The sequence below is a fragment of the Henckelia pumila genome, unplaced genomic scaffold (genome assembly GCF_033568475.1).
Source record: "Henckelia pumila isolate YLH828 unplaced genomic scaffold, ASM3356847v2 CTG_466, whole genome shotgun sequence".
NCBI classification, from domain to species: domain Eukaryota; kingdom Viridiplantae; phylum Streptophyta; class Magnoliopsida; order Lamiales; family Gesneriaceae; genus Henckelia; species Henckelia pumila.
In genome coordinates this window covers 2,935,224-2,957,694 of record NW_027331833.1, presented here as the reverse complement: position 1 = coordinate 2,957,694, position 22,471 = coordinate 2,935,224, and the positions used below count along the sequence as shown (strand labels likewise).

Here is a 22,471-nt window from a genome sequence, read left to right as displayed (position 1 = left end):
GTTGGAACATGTTTAGATATCGAACTTCGTTGTTACGTTGTATTGATTATGCGAGCCTTCTGGTTGAATGTTGTTGTTGCATGTTCTATACTTTGAGCAGTTGTTAAACTCTAGAACTTCATGTACTAGTTGGAAAAACTGCGTTTGTAATGCATGATTATGATTGGAATGTGTTGGAATCGAGTTTGCTAAAATTCTAGTTGATTTTCTGGTTTTTTGTTTTGGAGCAGGGTGCGAATGGTCTGCTGTTTTTAGCAGACCGAGCGCCCCCCTTGAGCAAACAAGAAGGTTTGCTGTCTTGGCCGCGCTCGATCTGCTGTTTTTAGCAGACCGAGCACAACCCCTGTTGAGCAAAATAGTGGGTTGTTTGGTTGGGGCGCACGGTCTGCTGTTTTTAGCAGACCGAGCGCACCCCCCTTTTTTAAAAAAAATTTTTTGCGTTGCTTTTAGTTTTGGATCTTGTATGCTTAATTGTTGTTTAGTCCGAGATTAGTTGTTTAGAACCGAGGTCTCACAGATAGATACAAAGTAATTGTCAGAGAAAATTATAATTCTAGTCTTGTAAGTTAGAGTATTTTGAGTTTTAGTTTTGTAACTTATCTTTATGCAGCATTTAAAGCAATAACAATTTTTAATTAATTCTAGAGAGGTCTTGGGCTAGTCTCCTTCTTTTGTATTTCTTTTTTATCTAATAAAAGGGTAGGGGTCTGCCAAACCTCTCACGCGGGTTTGTTAAAAAAAAACTTATCAAAGTTTGATTTTCATTCGGTAATTAATTTGGAAATTTCTTTTGTTCCTTTTTTTAAGATTTAGATTGATTTATTGAATATTATATATTTGACATCGATGTTTTTTTTATGTTAATGTGATAAGGATAGAACCTATATTACACACAGTAAATTTATCTAAATAAAAATAAATGAAAACAACAAACTTTTTTCCTCCCATTTTGAAGATTGAGGGTCGCTTTTCTTTATTTATTTATTTTTTCTTAAATAAATTTTAGTGTATGTAATATAGGTTGTACGTGTTTTCAATACATGTGTCATGTAAAAGAATCGGTGTCAAATAAACTTTATTAGATATAGACTTAGGTAGTATTTGGGAGAGTTTGTATGAAGCACTTCTCAACTTTTTCTTAATCAAATTTCACAAAATTTCAAAAATTTGTTAATAAAAAGCTGAAAAGTGCTTCTTAAAAGCTCTTTCAAACACTATCTTAGTGGTTAATTAGGAAAAAAATCACATAAAAATATCTAAATTACTGGATAAAAAACAAATTTTGACAAAATTAATACATGTTGCATTACTAACATTGCAATTTTCTACATGATCCGAAAAAAATTTGCAATTTTCCTTGGTTGTTATAATGGCTGATCGTACCATCGTGTTTGAGCAGACCTAGGGTTGGGACATTATGACATTAAATACAAGAAAATAAAGAAAGGGTCCTAAACTTTACAGAAAGTTATATACAATAAATATTTTTTTTATTTATAATGTTAGATTAGTCTACGTACCCGCAATTATTCACATGAGTACATATATCTGTCTGACCAACAAATAATAGTATATTGCATATAAAAACTATATGGAATAAGATACATTCAATATGCTTGTGTATGCAACTTTTATGGTTAAATAATGTTATATATATAAATAATATAGAATCTAATAATTATTAACATATTATATACTGTTGGAACTAATATTACGAACTCTTAGTCTACCAATTATTAATAATAAGCCAATAATAAAATACGTGGCTAGCTAGCTGTTACGAATCTAGACAGTCAGTCGGTTTGACCAAAAGGCGTTCACAACATTAATCTTATAATTGCATGCAATAAATGATCAAAAGAGATCCATTAAATTAATATGTTTTCGTATTCTATAAATATTTGCACAAGTACAATTATGGATTTGGCATAATTCAAACCTCCCAACGTGCTTCGTGTAATCGATTAAAGGTGAAAACCAACCTCACTTTAGCATTAATTTAATTTATCAACTGTTAAAATGTTTTATAGGATCAAGTGTTCGTCCGTTTTACCCAAAGGAGGTATCCTAGTAGTTGGTGTAATAGGTGAGCTAGAGAGTCACAGGTCAGGAATTCAATTCCTTTTAGTTACCAACATTTTCTTGAACTAGTATGTCACCTAAGACATGCTTAGTGTAGTTTATCTGATTGGCTTAATTTGCAGTTATTGCACTAGTCTGAGATTTACTCAATGCACAACAAAAGATAGCGGTTTCAGATTTCACGTCGTAAAAAAATGTGATTGTTTTACCAAAATTTATTATTGATGATAACAATGCAACTCGAATATATCGATCGTGCACAAAGTAAAAAAAAACAACGGTTGCTACCCAATAGGTATTCATGATATTCTAATTAATCGCAACTCATACAAAAAAATTTTTACGTTTGATCTGTATTGTTCCGAAGTATTTGTGCAGAACATTGAACATTGCTTGTTGATCATATATCATGCTGGACTTGAAAATTCCGATGAAAATGGGTAATTTATTATGACACTCAGACTAAAGTATGATCCTTAGAAGATGAAATAACTCTACATGGGGTAATTGATATCACTATTTTTTGAATTTTTTCATGAAATAAATGAGTAAATATCTTGTGAGATGAGATATCATCTATATTTTTTAGACATGTTGACATGATATATATTATAGTAAAAAATTAATATTTTCGACATAAAAAATAAAATTTTTTATTATTCAGATTCGATCCGAGATTCGTTTATAAAAAATTAAATTATAAGAAGTCTCACAGAAATTTACAGGCTCAAGAAAGAAACTGTTACCAAAGAACACAATTATACATCTTGTGGTATCGATTGATCTTACGTTCGCCAATATCTTTCAAACTATTTTTAAATATATAAATTATATAATGACGGGTGCAACGAATATTAATCATTATAAAATTTTGCATAAAGATTTATAATGGATTTTAGTTTGATTTTAATAAATAATCGGAAAGCTATTTCCAAAAGTTCTCGAATAAGCAAACTCTCATTACATGCTGCTTTGAGGGATTCGGATTTATTCCTATTATTATTTTAGCTTTCCCAAAAAGAAGAGCCAATGCCAACCAAGAACCAACTCTCGCTTTCAAATTAATTATAACTTTTACCTAATTTTTTTTTAATATATTTTTATTCGTACGACATTAATCAACATGCTTATAAAAAGGCATAAATTTCCACGTGGCAACTCCCCATTAGTAGTATTATTTTTATATTCTAATAAATAAATAATTCAAGGTAAAGCTAGGGACCTAAGGAATCTAATCAACTTTTCATTAATTATAAACATTGTATAAAATAATGATAAAGGGTGTATGGGGTTGGATTTATTTCATCGTCTTCTTACTTGTACCATCTTCTTAAGGATTTTTCCCATGGATGCATGTATGTGTGATTCATTCCAACATTGTAGTCAAATATCAACTCGGTAAATCGGATATTTAGGAATATTATTTGGCAAGGGGCCGGGAGAATTATCTAAATTCTAAACTAGTCACATCCATATAGGCATTTATTGTTAAAGCATGGATATTTATTGGTGTTGTTATTATTACTATTATATTTTATTTCTAGCATATTTAAATTTAAAATTAAAAATTGAGACTCAAAAAATGGAAAAAATCATGAACCCGGGAAGTTTAAAATTGATATTGAGATTTTTGTTCTTTTTTTTTCTTTTCAACGATATTTTAGATATTTTGTTTTAGGTTTCACATAATCAATTTTAATTCGATTACTAAATGGTGCTTTTCTTAGATAATAGTAATATTATATTCTATGAATTGGTAATTTCTGGTTTTCATCACTTTTAGTTTTTGTTCTCAGCATATATGGGGCTAACGTAAAGTTTAATATTGTTGATCTAACGTTGCATATTGTAATGTCTAAGATTTAACGATTGTATCTACTGTATTTATATATATAGGTCTCTTTCCAATGTATTTATGTTCTCATCACACGCACATTGCGAAACATTTAGGAGGTCACTTATCTTATATTTTTTTCAAGTCAAACACACTTAATTTTGAAGTTTTTAAGTCATGAGATCCCAAAAAAATTACATTTTCATTGATATAAGTCGTATATATCAAATATATTAAGATCTCCTTAAATGTACAGTCTCACACGGGCTTAGTCTTGAAAGTCCTCTCACTCCAATGTGAGATCAATTCATGTTCCTTTTGGCCTAGAAACATGTCAGGAGCCTGTACTTTTCTGTGTCATCTTGTGATATCTATGATTAGGGTTGGGATATCAAACCAAAATATCGACTTTTTGGGATACCGTATCGAATTTTTTTCGATATATTGATATTTTTTTGGTATATCAAATTTTTTTCGGTATCTATACGGTATTAATATGGATTTTTTTTCATATCAAAATTTTGAAATTTCGATATCGGTATAAATTTTTTTCATGCCAATATTTTAGATACGGTATACCGAAAACTCACCCCTATCAACGATCACTCCCACCCTCTCGTTCTCGAGCATCACCCATATTTTTGATATGGTGTAGAATATTGTTGGCATGTCCAATACTATGTCCCGTGAATACAGGTAAAATTACATTTGAAAAGAATTTATTGAGCTAAGATCAATTTTTGGCTATTTATTTAAATGACTAAAAAATATTTTAAAATATAGGGAAAATTGCAAATTTAGTCCTGTATGTTTGTCACTTTGCGATTTTGGTCCTTTATGTTTTCACATTTCAGTTTTAGTCCTGTATGTTTCGATTTTTGGCAATTTCGGTCCTTTTTCTTCGAAAATGCTGACGTGGCACTGTACACGTCAGCTCCACATCAGCATTGAATTTGTGCCACGTCAGCGCCACATCGGAAAAAGGACTAAAATTGCCAAAAAAATAAAGATAGCGGACTAAAACTGCAATCTGAAAATATAAAGGACCAAAATCGCAAAGTGACAAACATAAAGGACCAAAAAAGCAATTTTCCCTAAAATATATTTTACAAAATTGATCCGTAACATCGTTTCATACAAAAATTTGTTTAATTAAATAGTATATTATTATTTTTTAGTTAATAACAAGGCAAACGATTTATATTAATATTCGGAATTTGTAAAGCTAAGCCAGAAGAGATTCCATGATTCTCTTTTCTGTGACTTGGGTCCTTGATATTGCAAGTCCCCAGGCAAACTAATAATAATAAGTATTCAAACAAATGAATGAGAGAAAACGACAGTGCAACCCAATACTTAAAAAAAACTACTAAATTAATTTATTTAAATAATTAACTTCGCATTTTTTTTAAAATTTTAACTGCACTTCGCAATATCACTTGATGGGCCCCGTCTGAGATGTAAAATAGCGCAATATACATTTTTATTCTACTGATTAATGATTAATTTTCTCATTCTATTCAACCTAAACATGGTTACAAACCCATTTGAACCCAAAAATTTAAATGAAATGACCCCTAGTCATTTTCAAAATTGGCTTTATATAAGAAGATTTTCTTTATGACAAATCGTATAGAAATTTTTGAGTTAAATTATAAGTTGAATTATATAGAGAATTATTTGGATTAGGGTCTAGGGCCAAATAACCATATCCAACTAGAAGTAATGCACTCAAAGTTTTTGATGGTATTTGAGTTTGTGTAGCATATGAGCGTTCGATCGATGATTATGTATTCAATTTTTCTTATCAATATTTTTCGAACGAATCTGTTTTACAAAATTTGCTCAATAGAATTTATTTGCTTAGAGTGCATGATTTGTAAGCATTTAATCCAAATATTTACCTTATACATATTGAAAGAGAGAACAATTACGGATCCTTCATAGAAAAAAATATGCGTATTAGAAAAATATACATGAATTGTTTAAAACTACGGGTCTTGAACAAACAAAGTCTTTTTTTTATTATTTTTAAATGGAATGCCGAACAAAGTCTTCAAAATAATAAAAATAATAATAAAGTCTTTAAAATAAAGGATTACACGAGCTCTTCTTCTAAGGGTAAAAAAGGCAATGATTAATATTACTAATCAAATGAATTAAATAATATAGTAAATATTATAAAATACAATACAGTTGGCTTGTGGTCAGTTGCTAGCTCAAGGCATCGGTTTTCTTTATATTTACTAAAATACACGCGGAGAAAGTTAACAACTCAAAATAAAGTCGATTGCATATAAATACCTTAGGTGCACACATCATGAACCTTTCACTTAAAGTTAGGATAATATTAATTAAAATGTAAATATATATGTTTTGTTCTAGATTCATCAAAACCTAATATTTGGATTTCTGTGTCTTACCAAAGATTTGGATTATGTCATTATACATTTTATTGATTTCCATAAAGCGATAAACGATTTATTATACAATTGATATGAATGTTGTATCAAGTAATTGATTTATGTGAATGACAATTCGTAAAGCGATTGAAAATGAGTGATTGAAGTGTTACATGGTTTCATATTCGACTATTAGTATGCAAATGGTACAATTTGCAGTTTATGTATACATTTTATATATACTTCAATTATTTTCAGGACATCACAAATTTTTGGTCGTTATCTTTGGTTAGTCTACAAACTAAGCTGTTGAGTTAAAGTGTATTGAACAAATCATGTTTGAATTTATGATCAATGTTTTTTATTGGGATGAAATTGATATTCACTGTCTTTGGATAGCTTGCAAACGAGGCTAATCAAAATTATATTTGACAAATCATGTGCGATAGACTCACCAAAAAACTTTAATACAAAAAATCAAATTTATAATAATTGATTAAACTATAACTTATTTCATCAAGTAGAACATCTTTAAACACGTATTATTGTCGTAGTTAGTTAAATAGGAAGGGAGAGAAGGGAGACAGCTTCATTGAACTGAAAACTTATTTGACCATAATAAAGAAGTGTAATCAAAGAATTAACCACTCAACTTTCCTTGTTAATCATGAAGAACGCTCTTTTTTTATGCAAGGCGTGGGTATAAATCCAGCATGTTCCTAACTAAACTTTCCTCTCCATTTCCTCCAAAGATTCTGCAAATTTTCTCTATTTTTTTCCTTTTTGATTTCCTCCAGCTGGTTTAGCATCTGCCTCCTGATCTTCTCTTCGGATTAATTATCTTGAATTCCCAGTTTGAAGATGTGTTCTACCAATTTGTCTGGAGTTTAAATATTCTAAAGACTTGATATTTTCATTAAAGAAGAGAAAAAAGGGCTGCTCAAAACAGTGCAGAGTTCCTTAAAGGCAACGCACAATCTGAAAATGGTATCTTTGTTCTTGTTCTTTTCCCACTTTTGATTCTGTAGTATTTCGGATTGTTTACTCAATGGGTTGCTTTTTCTCCGACCATTGGATTTTTATTTTAGTGAGTTAATGAATTGTGTTTGTAGTTGTATTTATGGTACTGCAATTAATGCCTCTGTTTGAGTTGACTGGCTTCTACCTCATTGAACTGCCTGTGTTTTTTTTTTTTTCTGGGCATTAATTGACCTTCCTGCTTTAAATTTTTTGAAGGGCTGCTTAATTTCAGTGAAAAAGGTTTGGGAAATAGTTGTAATAGTTAATGTTTCCTGGAATCGATGCATTTGTTTGGCGTCCTATGGTGTTTTCTTGGATTCATGAGTCATAAATTGGGTTGAAGTAATTTATTTGTTCTCCCTTTTCAGCTTTACCTGATAGGATACTTTGACACTGCGCCTATCTTTCCTTTGCTCAATTATGGATTTTGATGATAGGAATTTTAGGGCTTTTCTTAGGATGGTTTGTGTCTAATTCTACATTTTTGCAGGTTGTTTTCTTGATCCTTAGCTGAAACTGTGAAGAACTGAGGTTATTATCTTGTATTTGGTAAAGTAAAGATGAACACTTCTTGTAAGGACAAGAATCATGAGCAAGAGAAGATGATTGAGGATTCTGTAAACTATCATGCACCAAATGTACTATCAGATTGGCAAATGGGTGGGAACAGTTTGCCTAATGCATCTGTAGGAATGGCTCGATTAGGAAATTCTATGGTGGAGTCTTCTGCTTGTTCCACCACCTTTATGCCGGATTCTTTTTGCCCTCCGGTTTGGGATCATCCTATCAACGGACATAGTTTAGGCTATTGTGAAACGAGTATCCAAAATCAGGCTAGCGGTTCGAGCGGCCTTGGTCCATTTCGAGCGGGTATGAATTGGACACACAATGCAATGCTACGAGGGGGTATCTTTTTACCAGCTGTTCCTGGAATGGTTCCTCCAAGCTTGCCTCATTTCCCGACTGATCCGGCTTTTATTGAGCGTGCAGCGAGGTTTTCATGCTTCAGTGGAGGGAAATTTACTGAAATGATGAACCCCTTTAGCACTCCAGACCATTCGAATCCTTATTCTCGTGGATTTGGACCAATGCAAAGGCCAAATGATGTAGGGGGCACGACAGGAGTTCTGGAACAGGTGTTGATACCTGGGGAGCGTTCTGTTGAAGGGACTTCTCTCAAGAATGAGAGAAAAAGCCAGAGTTTTCGACAGTCTTATGATGAAGCAAAACATGGAGTTGATGTGTCTGCCAACGAGTCTGATGAGGCTGAATTCAGCGGCCGGGGTGCTCAAGAGGAGTTAGCTGATGCAGCTGAGGATTCCTGTGGTACCGGGCTTGGATCGAACAAGAGAAAAAGAACTCCTCAGGTCAAATATCGAGTGTATTACCGTATTTCTGCTGATGAATGAATACCTGTAGCTCTTAGTTAACTTTAATACATTATACTTCATCTACTGATTTTCAATTGTTTCGGAATATCAGGATACTGAACATAATGAAATTGTTGGAGCCCCACTGCCACCTATTGAACTTGTGAAGGACCAAGCTGAAATTAAATTAAAAGGTGATCAGAACCCAGATTCCACCAGTAAACCCGGAGGCAAACACTGCAAGCAGGGCTCCCAAGGATCCGATCTGCCCAAGGAAGGATACATACACGTCAGAGCAAGAAGAGGACAAGCAACAAATAGCCACAGTCTTGCTGAAAGGGTAAGTAATTTGCTGTATTCTATTTTTATCAACTTTTCAAATACTTTTTGTACATGGCATGCTTCAGTGAGCAATTTCCTTTGGTATTGAATTTAGATTAGTTTATATTGTTGTAGGTAAGGAGGGAGAAGATTAGTGAGAGGATGAAATTCCTTCAGGATCTCGTGCCTGGTTGCAGCAAGGTTTGTATTAGTTTAGTCAAGGCTAATTGTTACAAGGATATTCACTTGCTAAATCTTGTTGCTTATTTCTTAGCAGGTCACTGGAAAAGCAGTCATGCTCGATGAAATCATCAACTATGTGCAATCACTTCAACGACAAGTTGAGGTACGTGGCAAGCACTTTTGTTTTTTCAACCAATATTTAACTACAATCGTTCTATCACTCTTTTATGCCTATGATCTTTTTGAAAGAGTTTTAGAATGGGAAAAAAACAAGGATTCCATCTTCATAGGGGCGTGTGTGTGTTATGTTTTTTGTGCCTTCATGTAGAATGATATAAAATCCTCCTAGGGTTTATTAACTTATGAAACTCTATTTCCACAATGTTCCAGTTCCTGTCAATGAAGCTCGCAACAGTAAATCCACGGATAGACTTCAATATTGAAGCTCTTCTGGCTAAAGATGTAAGAAGAAGCTGTAGTGTTCGAGCCAATTTTGTTATTTATTTAACTCAGATGCTTATCTAACTCAAGTAATCAAATGAAAACAGATCCTACAACCTAGATCTGGTATGCCATCTTCGCCAGCACTTCCACTTGATATGACCATGCCTTTTCCTCCACTTCAGTCGTCGCAAAATGGATTAATCCAAGCAAGTCTTCCTTGTTCAGAAACAGTTAGAAGACCCATTAATTTACAATCAGTCGCATTGGCTCAGGTAGTACAGATTGTTGGAAATAAGAGTCTTGGACAACATGCAGAATTGATTTTTCCTTGAAATTTTCTTAAATCGTCTTCTGCAGGTACCCGGTGTGTGGGACGGGGAACTTCACAACATCATTCACATGGCCTTTAACACGAGTGATCCTCTAAACACCCAAAATTTAAGCGGTATCTTTTAAATTCTTTAAATCAAAATCATTTCCAGGCCAAAGATCTTTAGCTGATTACCCCAGTTTTGGTCGCTTTTGCAGGTTCTCTACCAACAGGACACTTGAAAACCGAACCTTGATGTTCTTTCTCAAATGGGGATAAAACAGAAATTACTGGGCCAAGCCTAACAAAGATTGTGATTTGCTCTGTTCATTTCCAAGAACTTATCCCTGGAAGACCACAGTATATATCATCTAGGAATCGAAAAGTTTTTGCTGTTGAAGTGGGATCACTCACCGTGGCAGTTCATCAGTTGTAATGCTCAAGAAAGTTGAAGTGAGTATTCGTATTTCTTGAGGCGAGTTTCTTCTATTTGCAGGAAACGGCGATTGATGCAAACTATACCTGAAAACAATAGGAGCAATATCTTGTGGTCTGACATCTTGATCTACAAAAGAGATCACAAATTTTAGTTCATTCTTAATCTGATCTTTTGCTGGTGGTTGTGGCAATAATTTTATCTGTCAATATTCAACAAGTGTGAAATTGTAATTATGTATGGATATCATTTCTTGATGATTTTATTTGAAGAGATGCTGGAACAAAACAATATAAGTGGAACATAGAGCTAACTCACGAGCTTTCGAACGATTATGTAAAAGCATAATCTGCTCGATTAATCTAAAAACAAAGATAAGGACCTGATCTTAAATTGTATTGCTTATTTTATTTACTTCTAATTTTTCTCGAGGGTGAACCCTTGAGAATCAGTAATTCAGTGTCTTTTAATTCAGGAATGGTTAAAACTTATTGTTATACATATTTTTCTTGTAGTGCTCTGTAATGCAAAACAAAATCTCAAATTAACTTCAAAAGATTATCCAAGTTGAAGTTGATAATATCATTATGAGTATATACCTATCAATTATTGTAAGAGGGCAGGAATATTGGGAGGTGAAATGTGTATATGAAAGAAAGAAAACCCATAAATAAGATGTGACTATTTTTCATTTCAGGTGGCACCAATGCTTATGACATAACCAAGAATTATCAAGAAAATTCCCATCCAAACTCATGTACAAGCAAGATTATCATTAAGAAAGTTGAGGAACAAAAATACAAATTTACAAGTAAATGCCCTCAAGATTGCAGAATCATAGCCAAAAGTCCAAAGAAGAAAAGCTTACAACTTTTATACAGGAGACAGAAATGGTAACAATCTTCAATCTTTAGCAAGAAAACTCCTTTCACATTGTGAAGGTAACTGTGTTGGCTAAATTCGGAATCCTGTTCAAATGCCTTAATATCTTTTCAGCCATTTGTCTGGTGCGGTCATCACCGTGGTGGAATGCACTAACCAACGTAGCAGGAAATAGCCTGTCCTGTGAAATGTTTGAAAATGACTCCTCCCCGCCTCGGATCAAGAATTTCTCAAGCATCCAGAATGCCTTCTGCCACAAAACTTCTTCTTTGTGCTCCTTTACCACATTCAACACATGATGGATGGCTCGTTTCTGGGACAAGAAGCTTATACTTTGATCCACGTTTACCCTTTCATCTAACAATGTAGATAAAGCCGATAAAGCCGCTTCAATCACCCCCACGTTTTCATGGTCCAAACAGGCCAACAACTGGTCTACAGCCTCTGCATCTAGCAAGCAGAAGGTCTCTTGTGAGGAACAAACCCCTCTATGAACAGGACACAATGAGAATTCTTCACCTTTGGACCGCTTGAATGATATACATTTGCGCGAGAGAACAATTTTGAAGAACTTAGACTTCTTCTTTTGGAGAGGCCTAGATAGACTGATTGATTGCATTGATAGATTCTCCAATCCAATTGCTGATTGCCTCTGAACCTCATCTGAGAATGATCTTGTTAATAGTTCGGCAAAAACAGATGCAAAATTGTATGTTCTTGCAGTAAACAAGATCTGATGGTCGTATAAGGTTGTGGTCAATCTGACAAGAATGCCTACAAGTCCTTCAAAGTAAGTTCCTGCATGCCTGCTTGATCTTGCACCAGCCATCTGTATCTGACTGATGCTTTTCGTGATCACCGGAATGACGTTGCTGTTGACTAAAGCTAGATTTAGTGTCAGGTTTTGATGTGGAAGCTTTGCGAGGAAATTGGCTGATACAGCATGCTTCTCTGTGATTCTTGTAATTTCTTCGGGATTCGGAATTAGGCTCTCCGGTTGGCCTCGAGTTTTGCAGAGTCGGTCCGTCAATGTGTGCCCCATGAAGCTTGACAAAATGATGAGCAGTTTGATTGATGCAATCCCAATTTCCTCATTCGGGTTATTTATAAGTTCAATCAAATTGTAACTAGCCTCCGATTCCTTGATCACAGAAACAACACTACTTGAGGCTTTAGGGAACTTGATCAAGCATAGTACAATACGGATGAGGTTTATATTCAACTCATCTGGGGTTGAGTTCTTGATTCCGATAATGATGTTGTATAATATGTAGTCTGAAGCCATCGTGTGGCCATATGTGTTGACCTGAAAACTTTCAACATCGAGTCCTGATTCAAGTATATTAGCTAGTATTGCAGCTGCTTCTGTTTTTGAATTCATTGGTTCGTCGTGAATCGTGCGGGCGAACATCTCATCTACCATGATCTGCATTATTCCGGCTTCAACAAGAATTGCTGCATTTGGATGGTAACATGATATCTGTTTTAAGGCCTTGAATGCTGCATTTCTACTCAAAGAGTTTCCATTTTGTACCATTTCAATTAGAGCTGGTGAGGCCCTTTCTGCTACATAGCTTTTGCTTTCGGGTCCAAGAACGATTTCGCCAAGATAAGTTGCCATCTCTATTCTCATCTCTTCGGTACCTGTTCATTTAACTTTAACTATTATATCTGTATTCAGGTTGTGTTAAAGCAGAAACAATTCATTAGTAGTAATATTTGCCCCCGGCCCGCTGTTTTTTTGTGACTGCATGTAGCACAACAATTAGCTTCAATTCATTTCACAATATGAGTTGCACAGTTAACACGAGTAATTATATGAAACTAAAAAATGATCAGTTTTCCACACGAAACTCAGCTGGATCTATTTGGTGACCAATTACTTGGATTTTCTTGCAGGAAGTGACAACTAAAGTATTCCACCAGAGGATTTCTTACTGTACCTTCGACAAGATGAGTTAGCAGTGGTTCCCAGTATCCGTTTTCTGCCATGAGCTTGATGTTATCCGGAAGGGTTTCCAAGTTCTTCAAGATTTCATCGGCCTTTTCGGAAGTGAAAGCATCCGAAGACTGCCTATATTTTGCCGTGATCAGCATAAGAATGCCTCCCGCAACTGTCCCGATCTTGGCGCACAGAAACTGAGACGTCGACAGCTCAAGTAAGACCAACACCGACGCGTGCCTGATAGGTTTGTGACCGCTAGACATCATCTTTATGATAGTTGAAATATCAACTGCCTTGGCTATAACTTCCTGCATCATTTAACATCCAACTAAATGGCTATAGTATCAATTTTTAGAAACAAGAAACCAACAAATAAATATATTTGATCACCTTTCCCTCTTCATCATCCTCAGCCAGTTGTCTCAACAGTTCAAGTGTTAAACACCTTACACTTCTGTTTCTGTATTGCAGACAGTTTCCGAGCAACGGTATCATTCCAATGTTACGAACCTGTACCTTGTTATAAGCCTTAGTCTTGCAGACAGTTTGAAGATCATTAATCGCTTCAAGTACCATGTTGTCCGAACTGGCCAACGATAGGGCTGCTCGAGCCACCTTGATTCTTGCCGCTTCATTTCTTTCCTTCCATTCATCAATAGTTGCCTTTAGAGCTACATTTGCATTCAAGTTTTTGTTCTTCAACTTCTGACCCGATTTTGGGCAGAAAATTTCCTCTGAGTCATCTTGTTTGTCTAGCCACTCGGTGATCTCTTCTCGCTCGTACGTAACCCCACTATCTAAGGTAACAGGATCTTCCATGACCTTTTTCGACAAAGGACAGAAAAACGTCTCATACAACGGTTCCATGTGAGCAAACTGTGGCAGAGCCATGAATGATGATCCAGCACTCAAACTTTTTGAGACATTTCTGTTTACCATTGGAGAGCTTTCTCGGGTATCAGACACATACGTCTGGGATGTGTCTGAAAACTGTATATTAGCAGCAGAAACCTCGACGTCGACGGAATAAAGATCCTCATCCACCTGTTTCCTCACACCCCTCTTTACATCCCCTTGGCTCAATACAAGAAGTTTCTGTTTCACCTCTGAGTTTTGACCCAACCTACCCAAAAATGATGCATCTTTCATCTCCTCCGAAAGTGCCTTAGCCGCCCTCTCGACATAATCTTGATTCCCATATGTTGATGAAGGTAGGATACTTAGATTTTCTCCTATGTTCCTCACAGCACCTTCAATCTGCTGCACAACATTCTGAACATCCGAAACAACCACTTTTTGTGCATTCTTCTCTATTTGCGTCGTGAAGCTTTTCGCCGAGTCGACTCTTCTTGATAATGATTGCAAGATCTCGATCACATTTGTTGGCGTAGTCCTGTTTATCTGCAGCTCCTTCATCACCACGGATGCGCGGTAAAAATAGCAACCGATCTCGATAAATATCTCCTTCTCTATCTCTATGCATAAAAGTGACTTCAAAATCTCTGAAATAGCTCTTAATAAAGCCCCACCAAGACTGCCATTCGGGTTTGATTCTTCCCTCGAATGAGACTCATAAGAATTCTTGCGCCAAACAAACAAACATGAAAAATCCGGAAAAATTAGAAAGAGCAAGAAGTCCCCGTTCTCTCAAAGTAGTTAAAAAGCTCAAGAACACACATTTCCCCATTAACTAAAGACAAATAATCTTCATGATGTTTAAAATTTAAGCAAAGCCCACAATTCCCATCTAGATTTTGTTCCATTACAGCATCGTAATAATACAACTATCATCACAAAAACATAGCATTATCCATATATTTTGCATGTAAAATAAATCTTGAAAATGAAAACAGTTAGTTGATACCTTGGACCAGTTGGTGCCGTTGTCGGAGATATTCATTGCAGCAGACAGAAACTCAACTCAGAGATGGTGCAATAATGCTTCCTGATCATTTGCAATTCAAGAGTACGACATATCCATGGTTGACTCTTGAACTAGTCTCTCAAATTCTTTTGGTATCACATCGTTTTCCGACAGAAAAATTTATCGTATTTTGGCATTAAAATTGCAGTTTTTCTTGATGGGATTTGTTTGAAATATAGTTTTTGATTCGTTGATGTTGATATTTTTGAGGGAACGAGGAGTCGTTGACATGGACTTTGTCAGCTGAAGGGGAGTGACAACAAATTATTTGATTTTAGTAATCTTTTATTTTAAAATATACACTTTTTTTTGTTAAAAACTAAGTAATAACCAGATTCTTATGAAATAATTAACTTATAATAAAATTTTTTTATAAAATTGATTTTGCACTCTCGATTCTCTTTATATACAAATAATAAGATTTATTAGTTCATTTGTGTAATGCATCTATAGAAACACGTATTTTGTATATTAAAAAAATTATAATAAGAGGATATTGTACTTTTGATAGTCTATATTTGCATAATTGTAATTTGGTCATCCACGTTGGTTTTCAATCTTAGTCCGCTATTTTTGTTATATTTATTTGGTCATAGATGTAGTGATGATAAAATGTTGGCGTATATAATGTCGCGTCAACATTTCTGATAAAAATATGACTGAAAATGCCAAAAATTTAAAAGTTCTAACTGAGATTCAAATTTGATAACATAAAAGAGAATGATAAAAAATACAAAGAAACATGACCAATTTAAAGTTGAAAATTTCCCCATAAATAATGAATATGATATCAATAGCGGAGAGAGTGCTTAAATTAAAGACCAAAAAATAACTCCAAGTTACTCTTACTTAATAAAGAGTATTCGTATAGATATAGATATTATATGAATTATTATTGCTGTTACGCCCTTTTAAGATAGGAGACAAACTTGAACTAATTTTAGGAATTTGAGTTTGTTGAAATACATTTAAATTCATTTAAATTATGCAAGTACTCGTCTAGTTGACTTACAAATGTGAAAGCTGTGTAGATTTCAAAAACGTGTATTCCCTAATGTTATTTCTTGATTCTTATAAATAGATAAAGAACAAATTGGTCATAAATTTTCAAACCCAAACTTGACTTTGCTCTAGCTCCCTACCCATAATATTTTTTGCAATAGCTCCCTAGGACCATAAAACTTGAATATTTAATTGTTTAATTCTTGTACTGGATTTATGCTTTTTTATGCTTAAAATCTAAAGACTTTATGCTAAAATCTGAAGATTTTGTGCTTATTCATGGTACAAAAAATTATCCGTAAAAAATGATATCAGAGCCTTAGGTTAATTATTCAGACAAAATATTATTCGTTAATTCATGCTTTTTTTTGTTGAGGAGAAGATTTTTTTTAAAGATGACTTCAAACGAAGGTTTGAATCAAGAGGATTTTATTCATATGAAATTCTATAAACAAGTTAATCTATTCACAATAGATTACTTACAATAGGTTGTGATTAATGCTCTTAATTTTGAAGAGATAAAGAAAAATGATTTCTAACTCTCAATTTTTAGAGATTACCCCAGATTCCTCTAAACTCTCCGGAGATCTTAGAGAAATTCAAAAGACGGTACAATATTACAACAATCAGCTGTATGAAATACCTCGAAAAATTGAAGAAATCCTTAAGAAACAAGAAGAAATTCTTGGAAACCTAAAGGATCTTCAAAATAAAATCATAAATCTAGAACACACTTCGGGTTCTAGAAAAAGAAATACAGGAAGAATGTTACCACTCTCATTTGGTACCGAACCTTTGTTACATCAGAAAGGTAAAACCAAAATGGTCCAAAAACTTTTAACCAATGATGAAATGATGATTAATCTTATAAAAGCAGTATCAAAGAAAAACACTATCTGATGACTATTTTAGAAAGATTAAATCTCGAGGATCTACAAGATCTTGCGAATTTTTTTGCGAATCTCAAAGTAGTAGATCTAAAAATAAATTCCCATGAGGGTGAACAACCCATAGGGAATCCCCCAAGATATGTGGTTAAAACAAAAGAACCACATAGTGAGTTCCAGGTTGGAGAAAATTCACATCCAGCAGGAACCAGATCGAGAGGGAGTAAAATCCCACTCCATCAAACTCCTTACGGAAAAACTGTTTTAGATCCAATACATCCTTACGGGATTATGTTAAACCTTGATGTTTTGGACTTTAAAAACAGAGAAGATCTTATAGATGATTGAACGACAGCTATGAGAATAGCAGCAGGGACATTAGATCTCAATAAAGAAGGATTCATTAAACTTCTAGAAATGAGTCTAATGGGATCTGTTAAGATCGCATGGGAGATGACTATGCAAGAAACTAAGGAATCAATCTTAGCAGGAGAATCCCTCAGCGAGATTGGAGAAAGAATGACCACCCTATTTAAAGCACAATTCATAGGGGTAGACTATTTCAATAATCAAGATACAGAAGAAAAAGAGTTTTCTATAATAAGAAAACTTAGATCTCCAGAAGGATGGAAAGAAGTGAAAATAGTATTCGAAATTACAAGTCATCGGAACTTGTTCTCTTGTAACTCGATTTACTATTTGGAACAACAGGAAAAAGGAACTTACCAAGGAGTGATAAATATTGAAGAATTGGAAGTTCAAATCTGGGGAATTCCAGGAAAAGAAATGGATCAACTCATTCTTGGTCTAGAATTCCTGAAGGACCATAAACCATGAAAACGCCTTGAAAAAGGAATATAGTTTATGGCAAAAGAAAAGACTTGGCGAATTCAATAAGAATTCTACGAAATGGAAAACCAAGAGAATTGGATAAGGAACAATCCCTTAATCAGATTCGAGAACTCTGTTCACAAACAGAGGAAGAAGCAACAATTGAAATTAGTAAGTCATGAACATGATTTACTAGAACGCATTGAAAAAGTAGAAAGGAGTAACCATACTCTACCTTCTGAGGCCTTAGGGAAACTAAAGGTAAATAGTCTTAATCGGATTACTGAGTTACAACACAGTCTGTTAAAAATGGCGGGGCCATTTAGTAATCCCTTTAAAAAATGACAACAAGTCCTTTCTCCATATACATTCCGATAGGGATGTTATATGAACAATATAAGGCTGAGTATTTTGCAGCTTATATTGACTCGGGAGCAGGAATTTGTACAACAAAAAGAGGAGTCTTCCCTGAAGAATGTGAAGAGAAATTGCCAAAAATTGCTGGACGAGATTTCTCTCGAAGAATTTTAATTCTTTGCAAAGGAATAAAACAAGCAGAGATCCTTATGGGAGGTGCAGGTCAAACACCTTGGTACAAGGTAAAAACACCACCAATCTATTTCCATGATACAGGAGCTGATATCCTGTTAGGAAATAACTTCTTACAAATGTTTAAGAAGTACACACAAGACAATGAGTCAAGAAGACTTATGTTCACTACAATTTGTGATCATAAAATTATCTTTCAAAGACTCAAGGTTGCTTTTTATCGACAATTGCCGATAATATTTCGCAGCCATCGTGGTGATAAAGGACAACTTTTTCACCCAAAAATGAAAGATCCAAGAAGGTTTGGAGAAACCATGTTGAAAATAACAAAAGAAAAAAAACTCCAAACAGAGGATATGGAGCTTCTCAAGGTAACTCTAAATCACAGAGATATAGAGTTAGAGAATAAAGTATCCTTTGAAGATGTCAAAAAGAGGCTCAAAGAAATTTACAACGAGCATCCTTTGGCATGGTGGGATAGAAATCAACTCAAAGTCAGTCTTACTCTAAAGGAAGGCAAAGAGTATGAATTCGTCATATATAAGCCTATCCCGATGAACATAACAGATCAAAGGGATATGAGAATGATTATCAAGGAACATTTGGACCTTGGTTTAATCAAAAAAGGAGTTTCACCATATAGCAGCCCAGGTTTTCTGGTTAGAAATCATGGTGAAATAAGAAAAGGGAAACCCAAGCTAGTTATTAACTACCAAGGTATTAATAAAATCCTGGAGTTTGATGGATACTTCATACCGAGTAGAAAACACCTAATTAGTTGTGTACGAAATGCTAGAGTGTTCTCAAAATTTGATTGTAAGTCTGGATTTTACCAGATTCGAATGAAAGAAGGAAGTAAGAAATTCACAGCCTTCTCTACTCCACAAGGACACTATATTTGGGAAGTTATGCCTATGGGATTAGCTAATGCACCCCAGATATTTCAAAGAAAGATGGATAACCTTTTTAAAGATTATTTCAATTTTATGTTTGTTTATATTGATGATATTCTTATAGCATCAAAAAATATAGACAAGCACGTTAAACACTTAGAGATTTTCTCAAAAATTTGTAAACAAGAAGGACTGGTTTTATCTGAAAAGAAAGCAGTCATTGCAACGAGGAAAATTGAATTCCTCGATATTGAGATTGATGAAACTGGAATAATTCTACAACCCCATATTGTGGAAAATGTAAAGAATTTTCCAGATAAACTCAAAGATGTAAAACAACTCCAGAGTTTTCTTGGAGTAATTAATTTTGCAGGGATGTTCATTAACAATCTAGCAATGTACAGAAAGGTGTTCAGTCCTTTGTTAAAAAAAGATGCTAGGTTTATATGGATCGATGACCATACTAAAGGGGTAAACCAATTAAAAGAGATATGTAAGAATCTCCCAAAAATGGCTATACCCGTAGATGAAGATGATCTGATATTATTTACGGATGCCAGTGACGATTGGTGGGCAGCAGTCCTTATCAAGATCACTCCAGATGGGAAAATACCATGCAGACACTGTAGCGGTCTTTTTTTAGAATCTGAGGCCATTAGATGACATATCAACGAGAAGGAATTTTATGCAGTAAAAAGGGCTTTTCAAAAATGGCCATTATTTTTACTTGCTAAAAAATTCACTCTGAAGGTTGATAACACCCAGGTAAAAGCTTTCCTAAAAAATAAGATTGAATCTAAACCTGAGAAAGCTAGGTTATTAAGATGGTAAGCATTATGTCAAAATTATATTTTTGATATTGTTATTATTAAATCTCATGAAAATATTCTTGCAGATTTTTTAACAAGAGATGAAAGGCAGTGACGTGGATTCCATCATGAAAATGCAGAGGCATCTCAGGGAACACCTTGGGTTGCTTCAAAACGAGTTCAACCAGTTAGCTATTAATGCTGAAATGGCCGGCAGGTTACAACAAGCTGATCGGATCAAAGTATTTAATCGAATTACAGGATGTATGCAATCTCAAACACAACTATGAGCTGCTATTCAAGGGCCAATTGTGAAGGCTATAGAGAAACCATTGGTTTCTCATAAACAAGATATGCTAAAACCATTGGTTTTACAAGAACAAGAAATACAACAACCGGTTGTGAAATAAGATGTTGAGAAATCTAAAACTCAAGAAACAAGTGCTAATCTATCATCATCCTTTGATGATCTAGATGAAGCAACAATTGATGAGGATAACTCATCAAGTCAACCCTCCGTCTCTGGGGTAAAAGAGGAAGAGATCAATCTTAGGCCCAACACTGACAAGGGAAAATCTAAGATTGATACTAATCCATCTATTATTTCTCCATTTCAGGATTATCAACAGAGGTGGGAAAAATTGAATACAAGGAGTGAAATCAACCCGAACACTTGCAGGGTTGATGTTGCAGGAATATATCCAAGGGTTTGGCTAAAAAACAATGTCAATCCTAAAGATGTAAAACTCAGGTATGAATTTGGGGCTTTGGCCTCAGTTTATACAACTTCACCAAGCTTCCCGGAGATATCACAGTTACCAAAATGGATCCAGGAAGCAGTCCAAGAAACATGGGCAAATAATGATCATTTGTCCAGAGGAGATGTGCTTGAGTTATACTTTTTCAGTGCAGCTCTAGAACCAACAGTGAAAGGATCACACGAACCCTTTCATTTCATCAAGCTGAGGAGACCTGATATAAACAGTCATAAATTTATCAAGGATCCTAAAACTGAAAAAATACCATTGGTGTCTACTTTCGGGGAAAATGAGATCTTAACCAGAAGGGCATGGGGTATTTGGGTCTGTCTTATTGAGATGGACAAAGTCAAGTTTCTATTCAAATTTTATCAGAATTCTGTGAATGGATCGTTCCTGTTGAACACAATGACAGAAAAAACTACAGCATTTGCGGAAGAACTCTTCGAAAAGAAGAGAAACCTTTTGTGGAACAGCAAGCTGCCGGGGAGTAAAGAAACTCGCCGAAAATTTTGTAACATGACTCATATTGGACGATGGTCAGAGAATATCTGCTCAGAATGCCCAAATCAGAAGGAGCCAGAATTTGGAAAAACCTTTAGACCCCGAACAGATCGAAAGAATTTTTCCGAGACAAGCAAAGGTGGACAAGAACCACCGAAGATGCATTTTCACAGGGGCCTACTTCAAAAGCAAAAGATGCCCCGACAACAATAAAGCAGACATGTGAGGAGAATAAAGCCAAAAGAAAGTGGCAGACATGTGATTCGTCAACTAGTAAAAGATGTCATCAATAATGACATAAAAAATTCAAGACAGCTGCCTCCTCCACTAGTAAAAGATGCCATCAATAATGACAAAGAAATACAAGACAGCTGTGAGATTCCCTGAAGTTTCTCGGTGAAACGAGTGGAACTACAGCTATAAATACAGGCATTTGAGGAAGCTGAAGATATCGATCATTCACTTCAGTTTTCTTACAAATAAATTGTTCTATTTCTATTGTATTAAGTTTTCTTTTATGTATTTCAAGAACAAAGCTACTATGAGTAGCTAAATAAGTTGTCTTCTCCTCTTCAAAGGAGTTGATTTATGTAATAATATTATGTATGAATAAATTTCCTAAATCTCTCGTTCTTTCATGCTCATATTTTATAATTAAATTTATATATCATACGCCTTAAGGTAGAAAATGAATTAAGGCTGTGCTGGGTGTCGTTGAAGGAGCTTGTGCAGAAACCATCTGTTGCGACTGCGTGGTTGGGGTGTGAGGAGCACTTCGTAAAACTCGGCAGGTATGACCCAACGACATTATGGTCAAAGAGGTATTTAAATTTAATTTATCTTACGAAAGCATGTTGGACCCTTAATCCGGAGTATATCGGCTGGAAACCTTACGTAACTGATAGTCTTGCATGGCCGAGACTGGTTCGATAGGTATAACAAAGCCACATACAAAGGATAAGTTTTAATTAATTTTTAATTCAAAAATGGGGACAACTAGGGTGTGAAAATAAAGAAAATGGTGGGTAGGGAGTTAAGTTAAAGAGAAGTTTAGTAGTGGGGAATTTAAAATAATTTGCCCATAG

The 22,471-nt window shown here is 34.6% G+C and overlaps 2 protein-coding genes across 3 annotated transcripts; one reads left to right on the top strand and one right to left on the bottom strand.

Annotated features, from left to right (window-relative positions):
* Positions 1-6,907: 6,907 nt before the first annotated feature.
* LOC140872453 (transcription factor bHLH49-like) lies at positions 6,908-10,717 on the top strand. Its single transcript, XM_073275293.1, has 9 exons — positions 6,908-7,305; positions 7,829-8,705; positions 8,821-9,048; positions 9,165-9,230; positions 9,307-9,375; positions 9,603-9,674; positions 9,761-9,928; positions 10,014-10,101; positions 10,185-10,717. The coding sequence occupies exons 2-9, from the start codon at positions 7,899-7,901 to the stop codon at positions 10,220-10,222; spliced, it is 1,536 nt and encodes a 511-aa protein (XP_073131394.1). The 5' UTR covers positions 6,908-7,305; positions 7,829-7,898; the 3' UTR covers positions 10,223-10,717.
* Positions 10,396-15,326, bottom strand: LOC140872452 (putative U-box domain-containing protein 42). 2 transcript variants are annotated; one of them, XR_012147826.1, is made up of 5 exons: positions 15,094-15,326; positions 13,620-14,810; positions 13,228-13,537; positions 11,271-12,928; positions 10,396-10,531 (listed from the first exon to the last, which is right to left on the bottom strand). XR_012147826.1 is itself a non-coding variant. In XM_073275292.1 (4 exons), the coding sequence occupies exons 1-4, from the start codon at positions 15,127-15,129 to the stop codon at positions 11,331-11,333; spliced, it is 3,135 nt and encodes a 1,044-aa protein (XP_073131393.1). In that variant the 5' UTR covers positions 15,130-15,326; the 3' UTR covers positions 11,132-11,330. The 2 variants fall into 2 exon arrangements, 1 of the variants encoding a protein (XP_073131393.1); XM_073275292.1 differs by lacking the exon at positions 10,396-10,531 and having other exon boundaries at positions 11,132-12,928.
* Between the last annotated feature and the right edge of the window lie 7,145 nt (positions 15,327-22,471).

Bases quoted from the DNA above. Each gene is read 5' to 3' on its own strand.
- LOC140872453 (XM_073275293.1), top strand. From the start codon at position 7,899: ATGAACACTTCTTGTAAGGACAAGAATCATGAGCAAGAGAAGATGATT. The intron at 9,675-9,760 runs GTAAGAAGAAGC...AAATGAAAACAG, and splicing joins AAGCTCTTCTGGCTAAAGAT to ATCCTACAACCTAGATCTGG. The intron at 10,102-10,184 runs GTATCTTTTAAA...TCGCTTTTGCAG, and splicing joins AAACACCCAAAATTTAAGCG to GTTCTCTACCAACAGGACAC.
- LOC140872452 (XM_073275292.1), bottom strand. From the start codon at position 15,129: ATGAATATCTCCGACAACGGCACCAACTGGTCCAAG. The intron at 14,811-15,093 runs GTATCAACTAAC...GTTTGGCGCAAG, and splicing joins ACGGCACCAACTGGTCCAAG to AATTCTTATGAGTCTCATTC. The intron at 12,929-13,227 runs GTACAGTAAGAA...TTAAATGAACAG, and splicing joins GCTAACTCATCTTGTCGAAG to GTACCGAAGAGATGAGAATA.